At 45.3% G+C, this 16,481-nt stretch overlaps 1 protein-coding gene across 1 annotated transcript in view; it reads left to right on the top strand.

Annotated features, from left to right (window-relative positions):
* The window catches only part of slc49a3 (solute carrier family 49 member 3), a 65,267-nt gene that overhangs the window by 36,356 nt on the left and 12,430 nt on the right, over nucleotides 1-16,481 (top strand). The window contains exons 5-6 of the mRNA XM_080537356.1: nucleotides 610-747; nucleotides 1,930-2,046. Coding sequence (XP_080393482.1) covers nucleotides 610-747; nucleotides 1,930-2,046 — 255 coding nt within the window. The remainder of the gene's footprint in view (nucleotides 1-609; nucleotides 748-1,929; nucleotides 2,047-16,481) is intronic.

Genomic DNA, 16,481 nt, shown 5'->3' with positions numbered 1-16,481 from the left:
AACTCCCTGTGTGTGTGTGTGTGTGTGTGTGTGTGTGTGACTACCTGTGTGTGTGTGTGTGTGTGTGACTCCCTGTGTGTGTGTGTGTGTGTGTGTGTGTGACTACCTGTGTGTGTGTGTGTGTAACTCCCTGTGTGTGTGTGTGTAACTCCCTGTGTGTGTGTGTGTGTGTGTGTGTGTGTCTCTGTTAAACACGTGTGTGTGTGTGTGTGTGTGTGTGTGTGTCTCTGTTAAACATGTGTGTGTGTGTGTGTCTCTGTTAAACATGTGTGTGTGTGTGTGTGTGTCTGTTAAACATGTGTGTGTGTGTGTGTGTGCGTGTGTCTCTGTTAAACATGTGTGTGTGTGAGACTGTTAACCGTGTGTGTGTGTGTGTGTGTGTGTGTGTGACTCCCTGAGTGTGTGTGTGTGTGTGTGTGACTCCCTGTGTGTGTGTTTGTGTGTGTGTGTCTCTGTTAACCGTGTGTGTGTGTGTGTGTGTAACTCCCTGTGTGTGTGTGTGTGTGTGTGTGTGTGTGTGTGTGTGTGACTACCTGTGTGTGTGTGTGTGTAACTCCCTGTGTGTGTCTCTGTTAAACATGCGTGTGTGTGTGTGTGTGTCTCCTCCAGCTGCTGGTCTACTCCGCCCCAGCGGTGCTGGCCTGTCTCCTAGCAACCCTGGGCGTCCGGGAGAGCGCCCCCCCCACCCCCCCCTCAGCCTCCGCCGAGAACTCCACCTCAGAGCCCTTTATACAGGGCCTACGCCTGGTACACACACACACACACACACACACTTACACACACACAGGGTTGGGCAGTTATATGGTTATTGTGATGGCTATCATGTCTATCAAATTATCAAGTTAGCCATCGTCCTGGCATGATTGGGTGTTGGTTCCAACGCACCTGTTGTTTGTCGTTCATCCGTTTGCAACAAAAACTCTGGACCTTTCCATGAATTAAAGTAGTCTTAAAATCCAAAGTTCAAATCAAAGTAACAAACAAAATTAATATGTTGGTGTGGTGTGGTGTGGTGTGGTGTGGTGTGGTGTGGTGTGTATGTATATGTACGTGTGTCAATGTTTGTTTGTTTGTGTGTCTCTTCTGGGTCGGGCCTATCCCCGATCTGAGTTCAATGGCAAATTTATCAAACAAAATATCTTGTATCAAACAAAACAACAAATCTTCTCTAATGTGGTGGTTATCGTGGGGTGGTAATGAGTGTGATGATATACTTGTGATGAGATGAGGTTGAAAAACTGTGTCGCACCCTCACGTGTCAGGACTCATCAAACTCAAGCAAGGAGTGATCACTTATATAACTTATGATCCAATATTGTCCTTTGATTGGGCGAGACCCATTTTCAAAATAAAAGTCTTAGATTGGCCAAAGTACCACTTTCAAAGTACCATTCAAAAAAGTTTTTTCATAAATAATAATATAAAGCTTTTTGGCTCCAACAGTTATATTATATACCACAAACCGTGTTTCTGACCATGGCTATTGTCACTACTGTCATAAAGCTCCTACACCGCTCTGTATAATACACCTGCTGGTCCAGCACCACTGGAACTGTAGCTACTGATCCTGCTGTTAACCGTGTGTGTGTGTGTGTGTGTGTGTGTGTGTGTGTGTGTGTGTGTGTGTGTGTGTGTGTGTGTGTGTGTGTGTGTGTGTGTGTGTGTGTGTGTGTGTGTGTGTGTGTGTGTGTGTGTGTGTGTGTGTGTGTGTGTGTGTGTGTGTGTGTGTGTGTGTGTGTGTGTGTGTGTGTGTGTGTGTGTGTGTGTGTGTGTGTGTGTGTGTGTGTGTGTGTGTGTGTGTGTGTGTGTGTGTGTGTGTGTGTGTGTGTGTGTGTGTGTGTGTGTGTGTGTGTGTGTGTGTGTGTGTGTGTGTGTGTGTGTGTGTGTGTGTGTGTGTGTGTGTGTGTGTGTGTGTGTGTGTGTTTGTAGCTCCTCAGGAACAGGGCGTATGTGATCCTGCTGGTGTGTTTTGGGTCAGGCATCGGCGTGTTCACCTGCTTCTCCACCCTGCTGGAGCAGATCCTCTGTGTGCGCGGCTACACCAACGTAAGTCTTACTGTCTTACTACACCAACGTAGGTCTTACTGTCTTACTACACCAACGTAAGTCTTACTGTCTTACTACACCAACGTAAGTCTTACTGTCTTACTACACCAACGTAAGTCTTACTGTCTTACTACACCAACGTAGGTCTTACTGTCTTACTACACCAACGTAGGTCTTACTGTCTTACTACACCAACGTAAGTCTTACTGTCTTACTACACCAACATAAGTCTTACTGTTACTACACCAACGTAAGTCTTACTGTCTTACTACACCAACGTAAGTCTTACTGTCTTACTACACCAACGTAAGTCTTACTGTCTTACTACACCAACGTAAGTCTACTGTCTTACTACACCAACGTAAGGCTTACTGTCTTACTACACCAACATAAGTCTTACTGTTACTACACCAACGTAAGTCTTACTGTCTTACTACACCAACGTAAGTCTTACTGTTACTACACCAACGTAAGTCTTACTGTCTTACTACACCAACGTAAGTCTTACTGTCTTACTACACCAACGTAAGTCTTACTGTCTTACTACACCAACGTAAGTCTTACTGTCTTACTACACCAACGTAAGTCTTACTGTCTTACTACACCAACGTAAGTCTTACTGTCTTACTACACCAACGTAGGTCTTACTGTCTTACTACACCAAATCCGCCCCAAATCCAAGATGGCAGCATGCCTATTGTCTCTGTTCAATGTTTGTTAGTAATTAATAGTTTTTAGTGGATTTTAGAACTTTTAGCACCCCTTTATAGTAACTACTAGTTTTATTTGGTGTAGTAATAGTTTTTACATTTTAAAACGGGAAGAAGCGTATTCCCGACGAGAAACTACGCGATCACAGACATGAGCGGTCGTATCTCTCAACGCCCCTCCTGCTGCAACAATGCAACAGCAAGGATTATTCCGCACTTTCTCCTGTTCCTTCTGTGGATTACGGATTTATACATTAAATCACCACAGAACTTACATCTTATGGAGAAGGAGACAAACTTTATTGGAAAAAATGAGACCCATAGCGACTTTTATCTCCACGCCGCAAAGAAGTATATAAACTTCGGAACGGCAGCTATTCACACAACGTTGACTGCTGACCTGACGCGGAAAAACAAGCCCCCGGTAGGTAGAATGGACAGAAGGACCATGATCTGTCTCTATCTACTTCTCTCGGGAGACATTCAGCTGAATCCCTGACCAGTCTCAACCAGGCAAGCTACACGTTTGGCCAGAGAACAGCCATGCCTTTCCCAGGCAAATATTACTAGCGAAGCCATTGACGCCATTGCCGACAAACCGATCAAACCGGTATCAGCAGCGGACTTCCTGGATTCAGACGAGGCTAACAAAACAATGGGTAGCTATGCTAACAACATTACCCCCCCACCTAACTTCCACCAGCTATCTAGAGAACACAGAGCCCTCCCCCACCCGGCGACGAACCCCCCCCTCCCCCCTCCCTCCCCCACCCGACGACGACCCCCCCCTTCTCCACCCGGAGACTCTCTAACGAAACCGTTGAACAATGGGCGACCCCCCCCATCCCCCAATCCTCAACTTGACGATGACCGGAATGGTGACTATTTCCAAGTCAAGGACATGAACACAGCAGTAAGGGCCTGCATATTGTTCACCTTAATGTGAACAGTCTTGTGCCTAAACTGGACCAAATCAGAGAAATGTTCCATGACAGCAAGGTTCACATTTTGAGCTTCTCTGAGACCAAGTTTGATGAATCGATCAAAGACCCAGAGATTGAAATAGTTAACTACACAGTCATCAGAAACGACAGGAACAGGTATGGGGGTGGTGTCTGCATGTACATTCACAACGACATTATCTTTAACACCCGGAATGACCTGAATCGTGACAAATTAGAATCTGTTTGGGTTGAAATTATCTTTAACAAAGCAAAACCGGTGCTGGTTGGTACTATCTACAGACCTCCCGAAGTCTTACTGTTACTACACCAACGTAAGTCTTACTGTCTTACTACACCAACGTAAGTCTTACTGTCTTACTACACCAACGTAAGTCTTACTGTTACTACACCAACGTAAGTCTTACTGTCTTACTACACCAACGTAAGTCTTACTGTCTTACTACACCAACGTAAGTCTTACTGTCTTACTACACCAACGTAGGTCTTACTGTCTTACTACACCAACGTAAGTCTTATTGTCTTACTACACCAACGTAAGTCTTACTGTCTTACTACACCAACGTAAGTCTTACTGTCTTACTACACCAACGTAAGTCTTACTGTCTTACTACACCAACGTAAGTCTTACTGTCTTACTACACCAACGTAAGTCTTACTACACCAACGTAAGTCTTACTGTCTTACTACACCAACGTAAGTCTTACTGTCTTACTACACCAACGTAAGTCTTACTGTCTTACTACACCAACGTAAGTCTTACTGTCTTACTACACCAACGTAGGTCTTACTGTCTTACTACACCAACGTAAGTCTTACTGTCTTACTACACCAACGTAAGTCTTACTGTCTTACTACACCAACGTAAGTCTTACTGTCTTACTACACCAACGTAAGTCTTACTGTCTTACTACACCAACGTAAGTCTTACTGTCTTACTACACCAACGTAAGTCTTACTGTCTTACTACACCAACGTAGGTCTTACTGTCTTACTACACCAACGTATGTCTTACTGTTACTACACCAACGTAAGTCTTACTGTCTTACTACACCAACGTAAGTCTTACTGTCTTACTACACCAACGTAAGTCTTACTGTCTTACTACACCAACGTAAGTCTTACTGTCTTACTACACCAACGTAAGTCTTACTGTCTTACTACACCAACGTAAGTCTTACTGTCTTACTACACCAACGTAAGTCTTACTGTCTTACTACACCAACGTAAGTCTTACTGTCTTACTACACCAACGTAAGTCTTACTGTTACTACACCAACGTAAGTCTTACTGTCTTACTACACCAACGTAAGTCTTACTGTCTTACTACACCAACGTAAGTCTTACTGTCTTACTACACCAACATAAGTCTTACTGTTACTACACCAACGTAAGTCTTACTGTCTTACTACACCAACGTAAGTCTTACTGTCTTACTACACCAACGTAAGTCTTACTGTCTTACTACACCAACGTAAGTCTTACTGTCTTACTACACCAACGTAAGTCTTACTGTCTTACTACACCAACGTAAGTCTTACTGTCTTACTACACCAACGTAAGTCTTACTGTCTTACTACACCAACGTAGGTCTTACTGTCTTACTACACCAACGTAAGTCTTATTGTCTTACTACACCAACGTAAGTCTTACTGTCTTACTACACCAACGTAAGTCTTACTGTCTTACTACACCAACGTATGTCTTACTGTTACTACACCAACGTAAGTCTTACTGTCTTACTACACCAACCTTAGTCTTACTGTCTTACTACACCAACGTAAGTCTTACTGTCTTACTACACCAACGTAGGTCTTACTGTCTTACTACACCAACGTAAGTCTTACTGTCTTACTACACCAACGTAAGTCTTACTGTCTTACTACACCAACGTAGGTCTTACTGTCTTACTACACCAACGTAAGTCTTACTGTCTTACTACACCAACGTAAGTCTTACTGTCTTACTACACCAACGTAAGTCTTACTGTCTTACTACACCAACGTAAGTCTTACTGTCTTACTACACCAACGTAAGTCTTACTGTCTTACTACACCAACGTAAGTCTTACTGTCTTACTACACCAACGTAAGTCTTACTGTCTTACTACACCAACGTAAGTCTTACTGTCTTACTACACCAACGTAAGTCTTACTGTCTTACTACACCAACGTAGGTCTTACTGTCTTACTACACCAACGTAAGTCTTACTGTCTTACTACACCAACGTAGGTCTTACTGTCTTACTACACCAACGTATGTCTTACTGTTACTACACCAACGTAAGTCTTACTGTCTTACTACACCAACGTAAGTCTTACTGTCTTACTACACCAACGTAAGTCTTACTGTCTTACTACACCAACGTAAGTCTTACTACACCAACCTTAGTCTTACTGTCTTACTACACCAACGTAAGTCTTACTGTCTTACTACACCAACGTAGGTCTTACTGTCTTACTACACCAACGTAAGTCTTACTGTCTTACTACACCAACGTAAGTCTTACTGTCTTACTACACCAACGTAAGTCTTACTGTCTTACTACACCAACGTAAGTCTTACTGTCTTACTACACCAACGTAGGTCTTACTGTCTTACTACACCAACGTAAGTCTTACTGTCTTACTACACCAACGTAAGTCTTACTACACCAACGTAAGTCTTACTGTCTTACTACACCAACGTAAGTCTTACTGTCTTACTACACCAACGTAAGTCTTACTGTCTTACTACACCAACGTAAGTCTTACTGTCTTACTACACCAACGTAAGTCTTACTACACCAACGTAAGTCTTACTGTCTTACTACACCAACGTAAGTCTTACTGTCTTACTACACCAACGTAGGTCTTACTGTCTTACTACACCAACGTAAGTCTTACTGTCTTACTACACCAACGTAAGTCTTACTGTCTTACTACACCAACGTAAGTCTTACTGTCTTACTACACCAACGTAAGTCTTACTGTCTTACTACACCAACGTAGGTCTTACTGTCTTACTACACCAACGTAGGTCTTACTGTCTTACTACACCAACGTAAGTCTTACTGTCTTACTACACCAACCTAAGTCTTACTGTCTTACTACACCAACGTAAGTCTTACTGTCTTACTACACCAACGTAAGTCTTACTACACCAACCTTAGTCTTACTGTCTTACTACACCAACGTAAGTCTTACTGTCTTACTACACCAACGTAAGTCTTACTACACCAACCTTAGTCTTACTGTCTTACTACACCAACGTAAGTCTTACTGTCTTACTACACCAACGTAAGTCTTACTACACCAACCTTAGTCTTACTGTCTTACTACACCAACGTAAGTCTTACTGTCTTACTACACCAACGTAGGTCTTACTGTCTTACTACACCAAATCCGCCCCAAATCCAAGATGGCAGCATGCCTATTGTCTCTGTTCAATGTTTGTTAGTAATTAATAGTTTTTAGTGGATTTTAGAACTTTTAGCACCCCTTTATAGTAACTACTAGTTTTATTTGGTGTAGTAATAGTTTTTACATTTTAAAACGGGAAGAAGCGTATTCCCGACGAGAAACTACGCGATCACAGACATGAGCGGTCGTATCTCTCAACGCCCCTCCTGCTGCAACAATGCAACAGCAAGGATTATTCCGCACTTTCTCCTGTTCCTTCTATGGATTACGGATTTATACATTAAATCACCACAGAACTTACATCTTATGGAGAAGGAGACAAACTTTATTGGAAAAAATGAGACCCATAGCGACTTTTATCTCCACGCCGCAAAGAAGTATATAAACTTCGGAACGGCAGCTATTCACACAACGTTGACTGCTGACCTGACGCGGAAAAACAAGCCCCCGGTAGGTAGAATGGACAGAAGGACCATGATCTGTCTCTATCTACTTCTCTCGGGAGACATTCAGCTGAATCCCTGACCAGTCTCAACCAGGCAAGCTACACGTTTGGCCAGAGAACAGCCATGCCTTTCCCAGGCAAATATTACTAGCGAAGCCATTGACGCCATTGCCGACAAACCGGTCAAACCGGTATCAGCAGCGGACTTCCTGGATTCAGACGAGGCTAACAAAACAATGGGTAGCTATGCTAACAACATTACCCCCCCACCTAACTTCCACCAGCTATCTAGAGAACACAGAGCCCTCCCCCACCCGGCGACGAACCCCCCCCTCCCCCCTCCCTCCCCCACCCGACGACGACCCCCCCCTTCTCCACCCGGAGACTCTCTAACGAAACCGTTGAACAATGGGCGACCCCCCCCATCCCCCAATCCTCAACTTGACGATGACCGGAATGGTGACTATTTCCAAGTCAAGGACATGAACACAGCAGTAAGGGCCTGCATATTGTTCACCTTAATGTGAACAGTCTTGTGCCTAAACTGGACCAAATCAGAGAAATGTTCCATGACAGCAAGGTTCACATTTTGAGCTTCTCTGAGACCAAGTTTGATGAATCGATCAAAGACCCAGAGATTGAAATAGTTAACTACACAGTCATCAGAAACGACAGGAACAGGTATGGGGGTGGTATTCTGTTCCCACTGCGCGTAACCAGGGCGCAACTTCCACAGATAGCGAACACACACTGACACATAAATGAATCTTCAGACGCTGGAGTAAAGTTTAGTTCTTTACTCAACCCTCAGAAACATGAGTGGTCGTTTGGTTATTTTGTAAAAAAGCAAAGCCTTTTCCAGGGCAAGAATGTAAACAAAGAGATTCTCCGGAGCTTTTCCTCTCAACTAGCTGCTGCTACGAGCTATCACGTCTGAACAGTGTGCTCACGTCATGTGACTAATGTTCATCATGTGACTAATCAAAACCGAAACTGAATAAAGGCAGTAACAAATGTAATGTCATAAAATGTCCACTAGATGTCTCTAAAATGAAAACCTAAGAAACCATGACACTCCCCGTCTGGTATGGAGGAAATACCACTATGAACTAACTCAGGGATACTCAGTCCTTTGGCGACATGAGAAGCACTGTCTCAGATATTGGTCTCAAGAACGTTTTAGCCGTCCCATGTTTGGTGATCTTCACTTCGATTCTTCTGATCTTCCCGTCCTTGTCAGGGAATGTCTGGCTGACTAGTCCTAAGGGCCAGTCGTTGCGCTTAGCTTGAGCATCTTTGAGAAGGACCAAATCCCCTACTTTAAGGTTCGGACGTTCCTCTTGCCACTTGCTGCGACTCTGTAGTGTCGTGAGGTATTCATGTCTCCATCGGCTCCAGAAAGTATTTGCAGGGTGCTGAACCTGTTTCCACTGCTGTCTGTGGAGGTCCATATCACTAAAATGTCCCGGAGGAGGAAGTGGAGTGCACATCTTCTGCGTAAGAAGCATAGCTGGTGTTAGAAGAAAAGGAGAGTCTGGATCCATTGAGATGGGGGTGAGAGGTCTGGTGTTGATTATGGCTGTAACCTCTGCCATCAGGGTGGAGAGAACTTCATGAGTCAGGCGAGAAGGGCAAGCCTTGAGCAGCATGGAGTCAAGTATGCGCCTTGATATCCCTATCATCCTTTCCCAGGAGCCTCCCATGTGGGATGAATGAGGTGGGTTGAAGACCCATGAGCAGCCCTCTTCTCCCAGGTACTTTCGAATGCTAGGCATGTTGGGGTCGGTCAGCAGAATGTTCAGCTCTCGGCATGCGCCTGTGAAATTTGTTCCACAATCTGATCTAATCTGTTTGGCAGGTCCTCTTAGACTAAAGAACCTGCGTAGCGCATTGATAAAGCATGATGTGTCCATTGACTCAATCAATTCGATGTGGACAGCGCGCGTACTTAGACATGTGAAAAGAACAGCCCATCTTTTACTGTTTGCCTGTCCTCCTCTTGTGCGTCTTGTGCTTACATGCCAGGGGCCGAAGACGTCCAGTCCCACGTAGGTGAATGGGGGTTCAGTACTCAGGCGATCAACAGGTAGGTCGGCCATCATCTGTTCCGTCACTCTGCCTCTGAGCTTCTTGCAGGTTACACAGTCGTGAAGGATGCCTTTGATCAGTCGTCTTGCTCCCATGATCCAGTACCCTGCAGTGCGGACAGCGCCTTCGGTAAAGACTCGGCCTTGGTGCATCACCCTTTGGTGATGGTGTTCCACAAGTAGCTTTGCGATGTGTTTCCGTCCCGGAATAACAAGAGGGTGTTTTTCCTTGTAGGCGAGATCTGAATGTCTGAGCCGTCCCCCTATTCTCAGGAGGCCTTCTTCGTCACAATAGGGATTGAGTTTCTTCAGAGGACTACTTCTTGAGATGTCCTTTCCACTTGCTATGCACGCAAGTTCGTCCTTGTAAGCCTCTCCTTGCACGCATTTGATGATGATGAGTTCAGCTTTTGTCAGTTCTTCAGCTGTGCGAGGCTGCTTGCAGTGATGCCATGAACTGCAAGTTTGATCCTGATCTTTGCTGGTAGCCTTACAGGATTCCACGATGTGGATGAGTGAACTTGTTGCTCTCACAAGTCGCTTCCATGAGGAAAAACGCTCGAATCTGTGAGATCCAAGGTGTGTTCTGTCGTTGGGCAGGTTGGTGATGTGTGCCCGTACCTCTATGTCTGAGTCCGGGTTGATGAGGTCAAAGACTTCAGGTGATGATGGTTCCTCTACTTGTAGCAGAAACGTTGGTCCTCTAAGCCAGGTTGTCTCACCTAGCATAGCTGCAGGCACAGAACGTGTGCCAAGGTCAGCTGGGTTATGGCTTGTGGAGATGTAGTGCCACTGGGTTGGTTCAGAAGACCGCCGTATACGCTGCACTCTGTTGCTCACATATACATAGAACCTTCTTGTCTGGTTGCTGATGTATCCTAGGACAACTCGGCTATCTGTATAGAACTTTACAGCATCCAGAGCTATATCTAGCTCGCTTGTGACTAGCTCAGCGACTTCCACACCCAACACGGCAGCTCCCAACTCCAATCTTGGGATAGTGTGAGCCGACTGTGGAGTTAACTTAGCTTTTCCAAGGACAAATCCTACTTGACATTTTTGCTCAACATCAATTACTTGGAGATAGGCGACTGCTGCAATAGCCTTCACTGAAGCGTCTGAGAACACGTGTAGCTCCTTTCTTATGGCTGTTGAGATTGTAGAAGCAGAATAGGTTCTTGGGATCTCCAACTGCCTGAGGTCTTGAAGAGAGCTTCTCCAAGCGTTCCACTCATCTTCCCTTTCTGGAGGAAGAGGAGAGTCCCAGTCGGAGGCTTCGTTTGTGAGCTCTCGTAACAGGATCTTTCCCTGTATCGTAACTGGTGCAACGAATCCAAGTGGATCGAAGAGGCCGTTGACAGTAGCTAGAACACCCCTACGTGTGAAAGGCTTTGTGGATTCTGCTACTTGAAACGTGAAGACATCTTTCATCAGATCCCAACTCACTCCAAGGCTCCGTTGAATAGGAGTGGGATCGACATCCAAGTTTAGGTCTTTGAGTCCCTTTGCTCGGTCCTCAGCAGAGAATGCTTCCATAACCTCCTGGCTGTTGGAAGCAACTTTGTGAAGTCGCAGGTTCGACACAGCAAGCATCTCCTGTGTCCGCTTCAGTAGGTCGATGGCTTCACGTGCTGTGGGCCTTGACAGGAGTCCGTCGTCAACGTAGAACTCTCTTTCGATGAACTGTTTGGCGTCAGACCCAAATTCTTCTTCACCATGAGCTGCAGCACGTCTGAGACCATAGATTGCCACCGCAGGAGAGGGACTGTTCCCGAATACGTGAACCTTCATGCGGTACTCACATATGTCGTTCCTAGGATCGTTGTCCTCGTACCACAGAAAGCGGAGAAAGTTCCTGTGGTCTTCTTTCACAACGAAGCTGTGAAACATTTGTTCTATGTCCACAGTGACAGCGATCGGTTCTCGTCTGAATCGCACCAGTACTCCTAAGAGGCTGTTATTTAAGTCCGGACCAGAAAGGAGAACATCGTTCAGTGACACACCTTTCCATTTTGCACTGGAATCGAAGACGACTCGAATCTGGCCTGGCTTCTGAGGGTGATAAACCCCGAAGATAGGTAAGTACCAACATTCTTGTCCGTTCTCCAATGTAGGAGCCAGCTCAGCATGATCACGGTCGAAGATGTTCTGCATGAACGCGATGAAGTGCCTCTTCATCTCGGGCCTTTTCTCCAGTGTGTTTTGAAAAGAGGTAAGTCGTGTGAGGGCCTGGCCTCGGCTGTGAGGGAGTTGCTGACGGGGTGTTCTGAATGGCAATGGTGCCACCCAGCTGTTGCAGTCATCCATATACATTTCTTTGTCCATGACCTTTAAGAACAGTCTGTCTTCAATAGAGAGTCCAATCTTGTTGTCATCCCCGGACGTGTTGAAGATGGTGCTCCCTAAGTTGCATTCCCGGATACTGTGGGTGCCTTGCGCTGGGGCAATTTGATGTGCTGGCTTCGGAACATATTGCTCCTTCACCTGGATCCTGTTCGGACATGGGCTGAAGAATGAAGGGCGTTGGTTCTCAAGCACATTGGTGCGGTAGCTTTGGATGTCTGAAGGCTTGTGGGCTGCCTCTAGGCAGACTTCTCCTATGATGACCCATCCCAGGTCGAGTCGTTGTGCGTAGGGGGCGTCATGTGGACCGTTCCGTTGCTCCCGCACTTTATGAACTCTAAGGATGTCTCGGCCTAGCAAGAGAAGGATCTGTGCTTTAGAATCCAAAGGTGGTATACCATATGCTATGGGCTTGAGGTGGGAATGATGCAACGCTGCTTCTGGCGTAGGTATCTCAGCTCTTTCGGTGGGAATGTTGTTACACTCTATTAGTGTAGGTAGTGTCACTGTTGTAGCTCCATCCACAGATTCCACCACAAAGCCTGTGGCTCTCCTTCCTGTCATCTGAGTTGTACCTGCACATGTACGAAGTGTGAATGCTGAATCTGACCCCTTGATGTGGAACATATCAAAGAATTCAGACCGTGCAAGCGACCTGTTGCTTTGGTCATCCAGCACAACGTATGCTCTGGTTGCTCTCTCTGGGTGTGCTTCTGGGAATATATTCACCAGGCAAATCTTCGAGCAAGATCTGCCGCTTTGACCCTCTCCACAGACTTCTGTGCAATTTGAGGTGACTGCAGATTGGTCTGATCCTCCTTCTCCCTCCCCGCCATCCTCAGATGGGGCTGAAGGCGGAGGTCCTGGATGAAGAGCCGTGGTGTGGCTGTTACTCTCACATTCCATGCACTTGATGGCTGTGGTGCAGTTCTTGGCTAGATGAGTAGTTGTGGAACAACATCTGAAGCAGACACCGTTGTCTTTGAGGAAGGCCTTGCGCTCCTCGAGGGGCTTGCTTCTGAAACCTCTGCAGCGTGTTAGGGGGTGTGGCTTCTTATGGAGAGGGCATAGTTTTTTTATGTCCACTGCTGTTCGGCCTGAACCGTCTTGTGTGTCTTTCTCGTGAGAGACATCTGTCTTATGTGCAGAGACCATGCTCTTACTTTGTCTCTTGAATGGCTGCTCTGACTTCATCTGGGCTGTGTTACTCATCGATAGCCTGAAGCTTGGGTCATTGCGAGCTCGTGCCTCTTTAGTGATGAACTCGCAGAAGAATGTGAATGGGGGAAAAACTACCTGTCGCTCAGCTTTGTATCTGGAACCCTGTGATATCCATTTCTCTTGGATGTTGTAGGGCAACTTGTCTACGATGGGCAAAATGCCGCGTGAAGTGTCCAGATAGCTCAAACCAGGCAGGTAACCTTCGAACATGGCTGCTTCCAACTCTTGGAGAAGGTCACTTAGCTCTCTCAGCTTCACAGGATCTTTATTGCTGATCTTTGGGAAGTTCTCCAGCCTGTCGAAGAGGGACTTTTCAATTACCTCTGGAGACCCGAAGCACTCTTCTAAGCGTTCCCAAGCTTTGCATAGACCTTGAGATGAATGACTTACATGTACTGCTCTTATTCGTTTCACGTGCTTTGCAGATTCACTCCCTAACCACTTAATCATGAGGTCCATCTCTTCATTAGCACTGAGTAGTAGTCCGTCAATGGCGTTCTTGAAGGACGACTTCCATGCCCAGTAATTTTCTGGGTGATCATCGAACTTGGTGAGACCGGAGGTTACGAGGTCTCTGCGTGCTAGGTACCGAGCCACATCACTGATGTCGGTTGTGTCACCGCTTCCTGTTGGTTTGTATGGTGAACCCTTGGGCCTGCTGGGTGTGAGCTGCTCTGATGTCTTTGGCCTACTAGGTCGCAGTGATGGAGAGCTGTGCTCATGCTTCACAGTGGAGGAGTGCTGTCTCTCGTATGAAACAGTCAGACGCTGTCTGGGTGGTGAGGAGGATCTCAGCCTATGGACTATCGGTTCCAGATTGGCTATAGAGTCCTTAACATCTTCGGCAGATAGTGGTAGCTGTGACTGTTGTTCTACGTACTGGCGTGTGCGGTCAACAGTGGCATGAATGACAGCTTCGATACCGTTGTTTTCTTCCTCCGCTGCTGCTTCAAGAACATTAGCTTCAGCGATGGCTTCTGCCACTTCTTTCTCATGCAGCAAGTTCTTTAATTTTGCTTCCATTTGGGCTTTTTCGATCATAATCTCTGATTCCATTTTTGCATAGCCAGCACGTGTGCGTGCTACTTCCACTTTGACACGTGCATTGACAGCTGCCCTACTGGCTGTTGATTTAAAAGACCTAGATGTGCTAGAGGCCACTGACCTTGTCTCAGCATTGCTCAACTCTTCCATCATGAATATTGCTGTGTGCTTGGCGTGAGCAAGGATGATGGGGAGCAGTGCTTGCGCTGAAGATCTCTCTCCTTGAGTCGATCCGCCCGCTGAGTGGTTGCTTTTTTACTATTCTGTTCCCACTGCGCGTAACCAGGGCGCAACTTCCACAGATAGCGAACACACACTGACACATAAATGAATCTTCAGACGCTGGAGTAAAGTTTAGTTCTTTACTCAACCCTCAGAAACATGAGTGGTCGTTTGGTTATTTTGTAAAAAAGCAAAGCCTTTTCCAGGGCAAGAATGTAAACAAAGAGATTCTCCGGAGCTTTTCCTCTCAACTAGCTGCTGCTACGAGCTATCACGTCTGAACAGTGTGCTCACGTCATGTGACTAATGTTCATCATGTGACTAATCAAAACCGAAACTGAATAAAGGCAGTAACAAATGTAATGTCATAAAATGTCCACTAGATGTCTCTAAAATGAAAACCTAAGAAACCATGACAGGTGGTGTCTGCATGTACATTCACAACGACATTATCTTTAACACCCGGAATGACCTGAATCGTGACGAATTAGAATCTGTTTGGGTTGAAATTATCTTTAACAAAGCAAAACCGGTGCTGGTTGGTACTATCTACAGATCTCCCGAAGTCTTACTGTTACTACACCAACGTAAGTCTTACTGTCTTACTACACCAACGTAAGTCTTACTGTCTTACTACACCAACGTAAGTCTTACTGTTACTACACCAACGTAAGTCTTACTGTCTTACTACACCAACGTAAGTCTTACTGTCTTACTACACCAACGTAAGTCTTACTGTCTTACTACACCAACGTAAGTCTTACTGTCTTACTACACCAACGTAAGTCTTACTACACCAACGTAAGTCTTACTGTCTTACTACACCAACGTAAGTCTTACTGTCTTACTACACCAACGTAAGTCTTACTGTCTTACTACACCAACGTAGGTCTTACTGTCTTACTACACCAACGTATGTCTTACTGTTACTACACCAATGTAAGTCTTACTGTCTTACTACACCAACGTAAGTCTTACTGTCTTACTACACCAACGTAAGTCTTACTGTCTTACTACACCAACGTAAGTCTTACTGTCTTACTACACCAACGTAAGTCTTACTGTCTTACTACACCAACGTAAGTCTTACTGTCTTACTACACCAACGTAAGTCTTACTGTCTTACTACACCAACGTAAGTCTTACTGTCTTACTACACCAACGTAAGTCTTACTGTCTTACTACACCAACGTAAGTCTTACTACACCAACCTTAGTCTTACTGTCTTACTACACCAACGTAAGTCTTACTGTCTTACTACACCAACGTAGGTCTTACTGTCTTACTACACCAACGTAAGTCTTACTGTCTTACTACACCAACGTAAGTCTTACTGTCTTACTACACCAACGTAAGTCTTACTGTCTTACTACACCAACGTAAGTCTTACTGTCTTACTACACCAACGTAAGTCTTACTGTCTTACTACACCAACGTAAGTCTTACTGTCTTACTACACCAACGTAGGTCTTACTGTCTTACTACACCAACGTAAGTCTTACTGTTACTACACCAACGTAAGTCTTACTGTCTTACTACACCAACGTAAGTCTTACTGTCTTACTACACCAACGTAAGTCTTACTGTTACTACACCAACGTAAGTCTTACTGTCTTACTACACCAACGTAAGTCTTACTGTTACTACACCAACGTAAGTCTTACTGTCTTACTACACCAACGTAAGTCTTACTGTCTTACTACACCAACGTAAGTCTTACTGTTACTACACCAACGTAAGTCTACTGTCTTACTACACCAACGTAAGTCTTACTGTCTTACTACACCAACGTAGGTCTTACTGTCTTACTACACCAACGTAAGTCTTATTGTCTTACTACACCAACGTAAGTCTTACTGTCTTACTACACCAACGTAGGTCTTACTGTCTTACTACACCAACGTAAGTCTACTGTCTTACTACACCAACGTAAGTCTTACTGTCTTACTACACCAACGTAAGTCTACCAACAACGTACTGGTATTACATTTACATTTACA

The sequence above is a fragment of the Nansenia antarctica genome (assembly GCF_963989245.1).
Source record: "Nansenia antarctica genome assembly, chromosome: 7".
Taxonomy (NCBI): domain Eukaryota; kingdom Metazoa; phylum Chordata; class Actinopteri; order Argentiniformes; family Microstomatidae; genus Nansenia; species Nansenia antarctica.
This window is presented reverse-complemented; position numbering and strand designations above follow the sequence as displayed.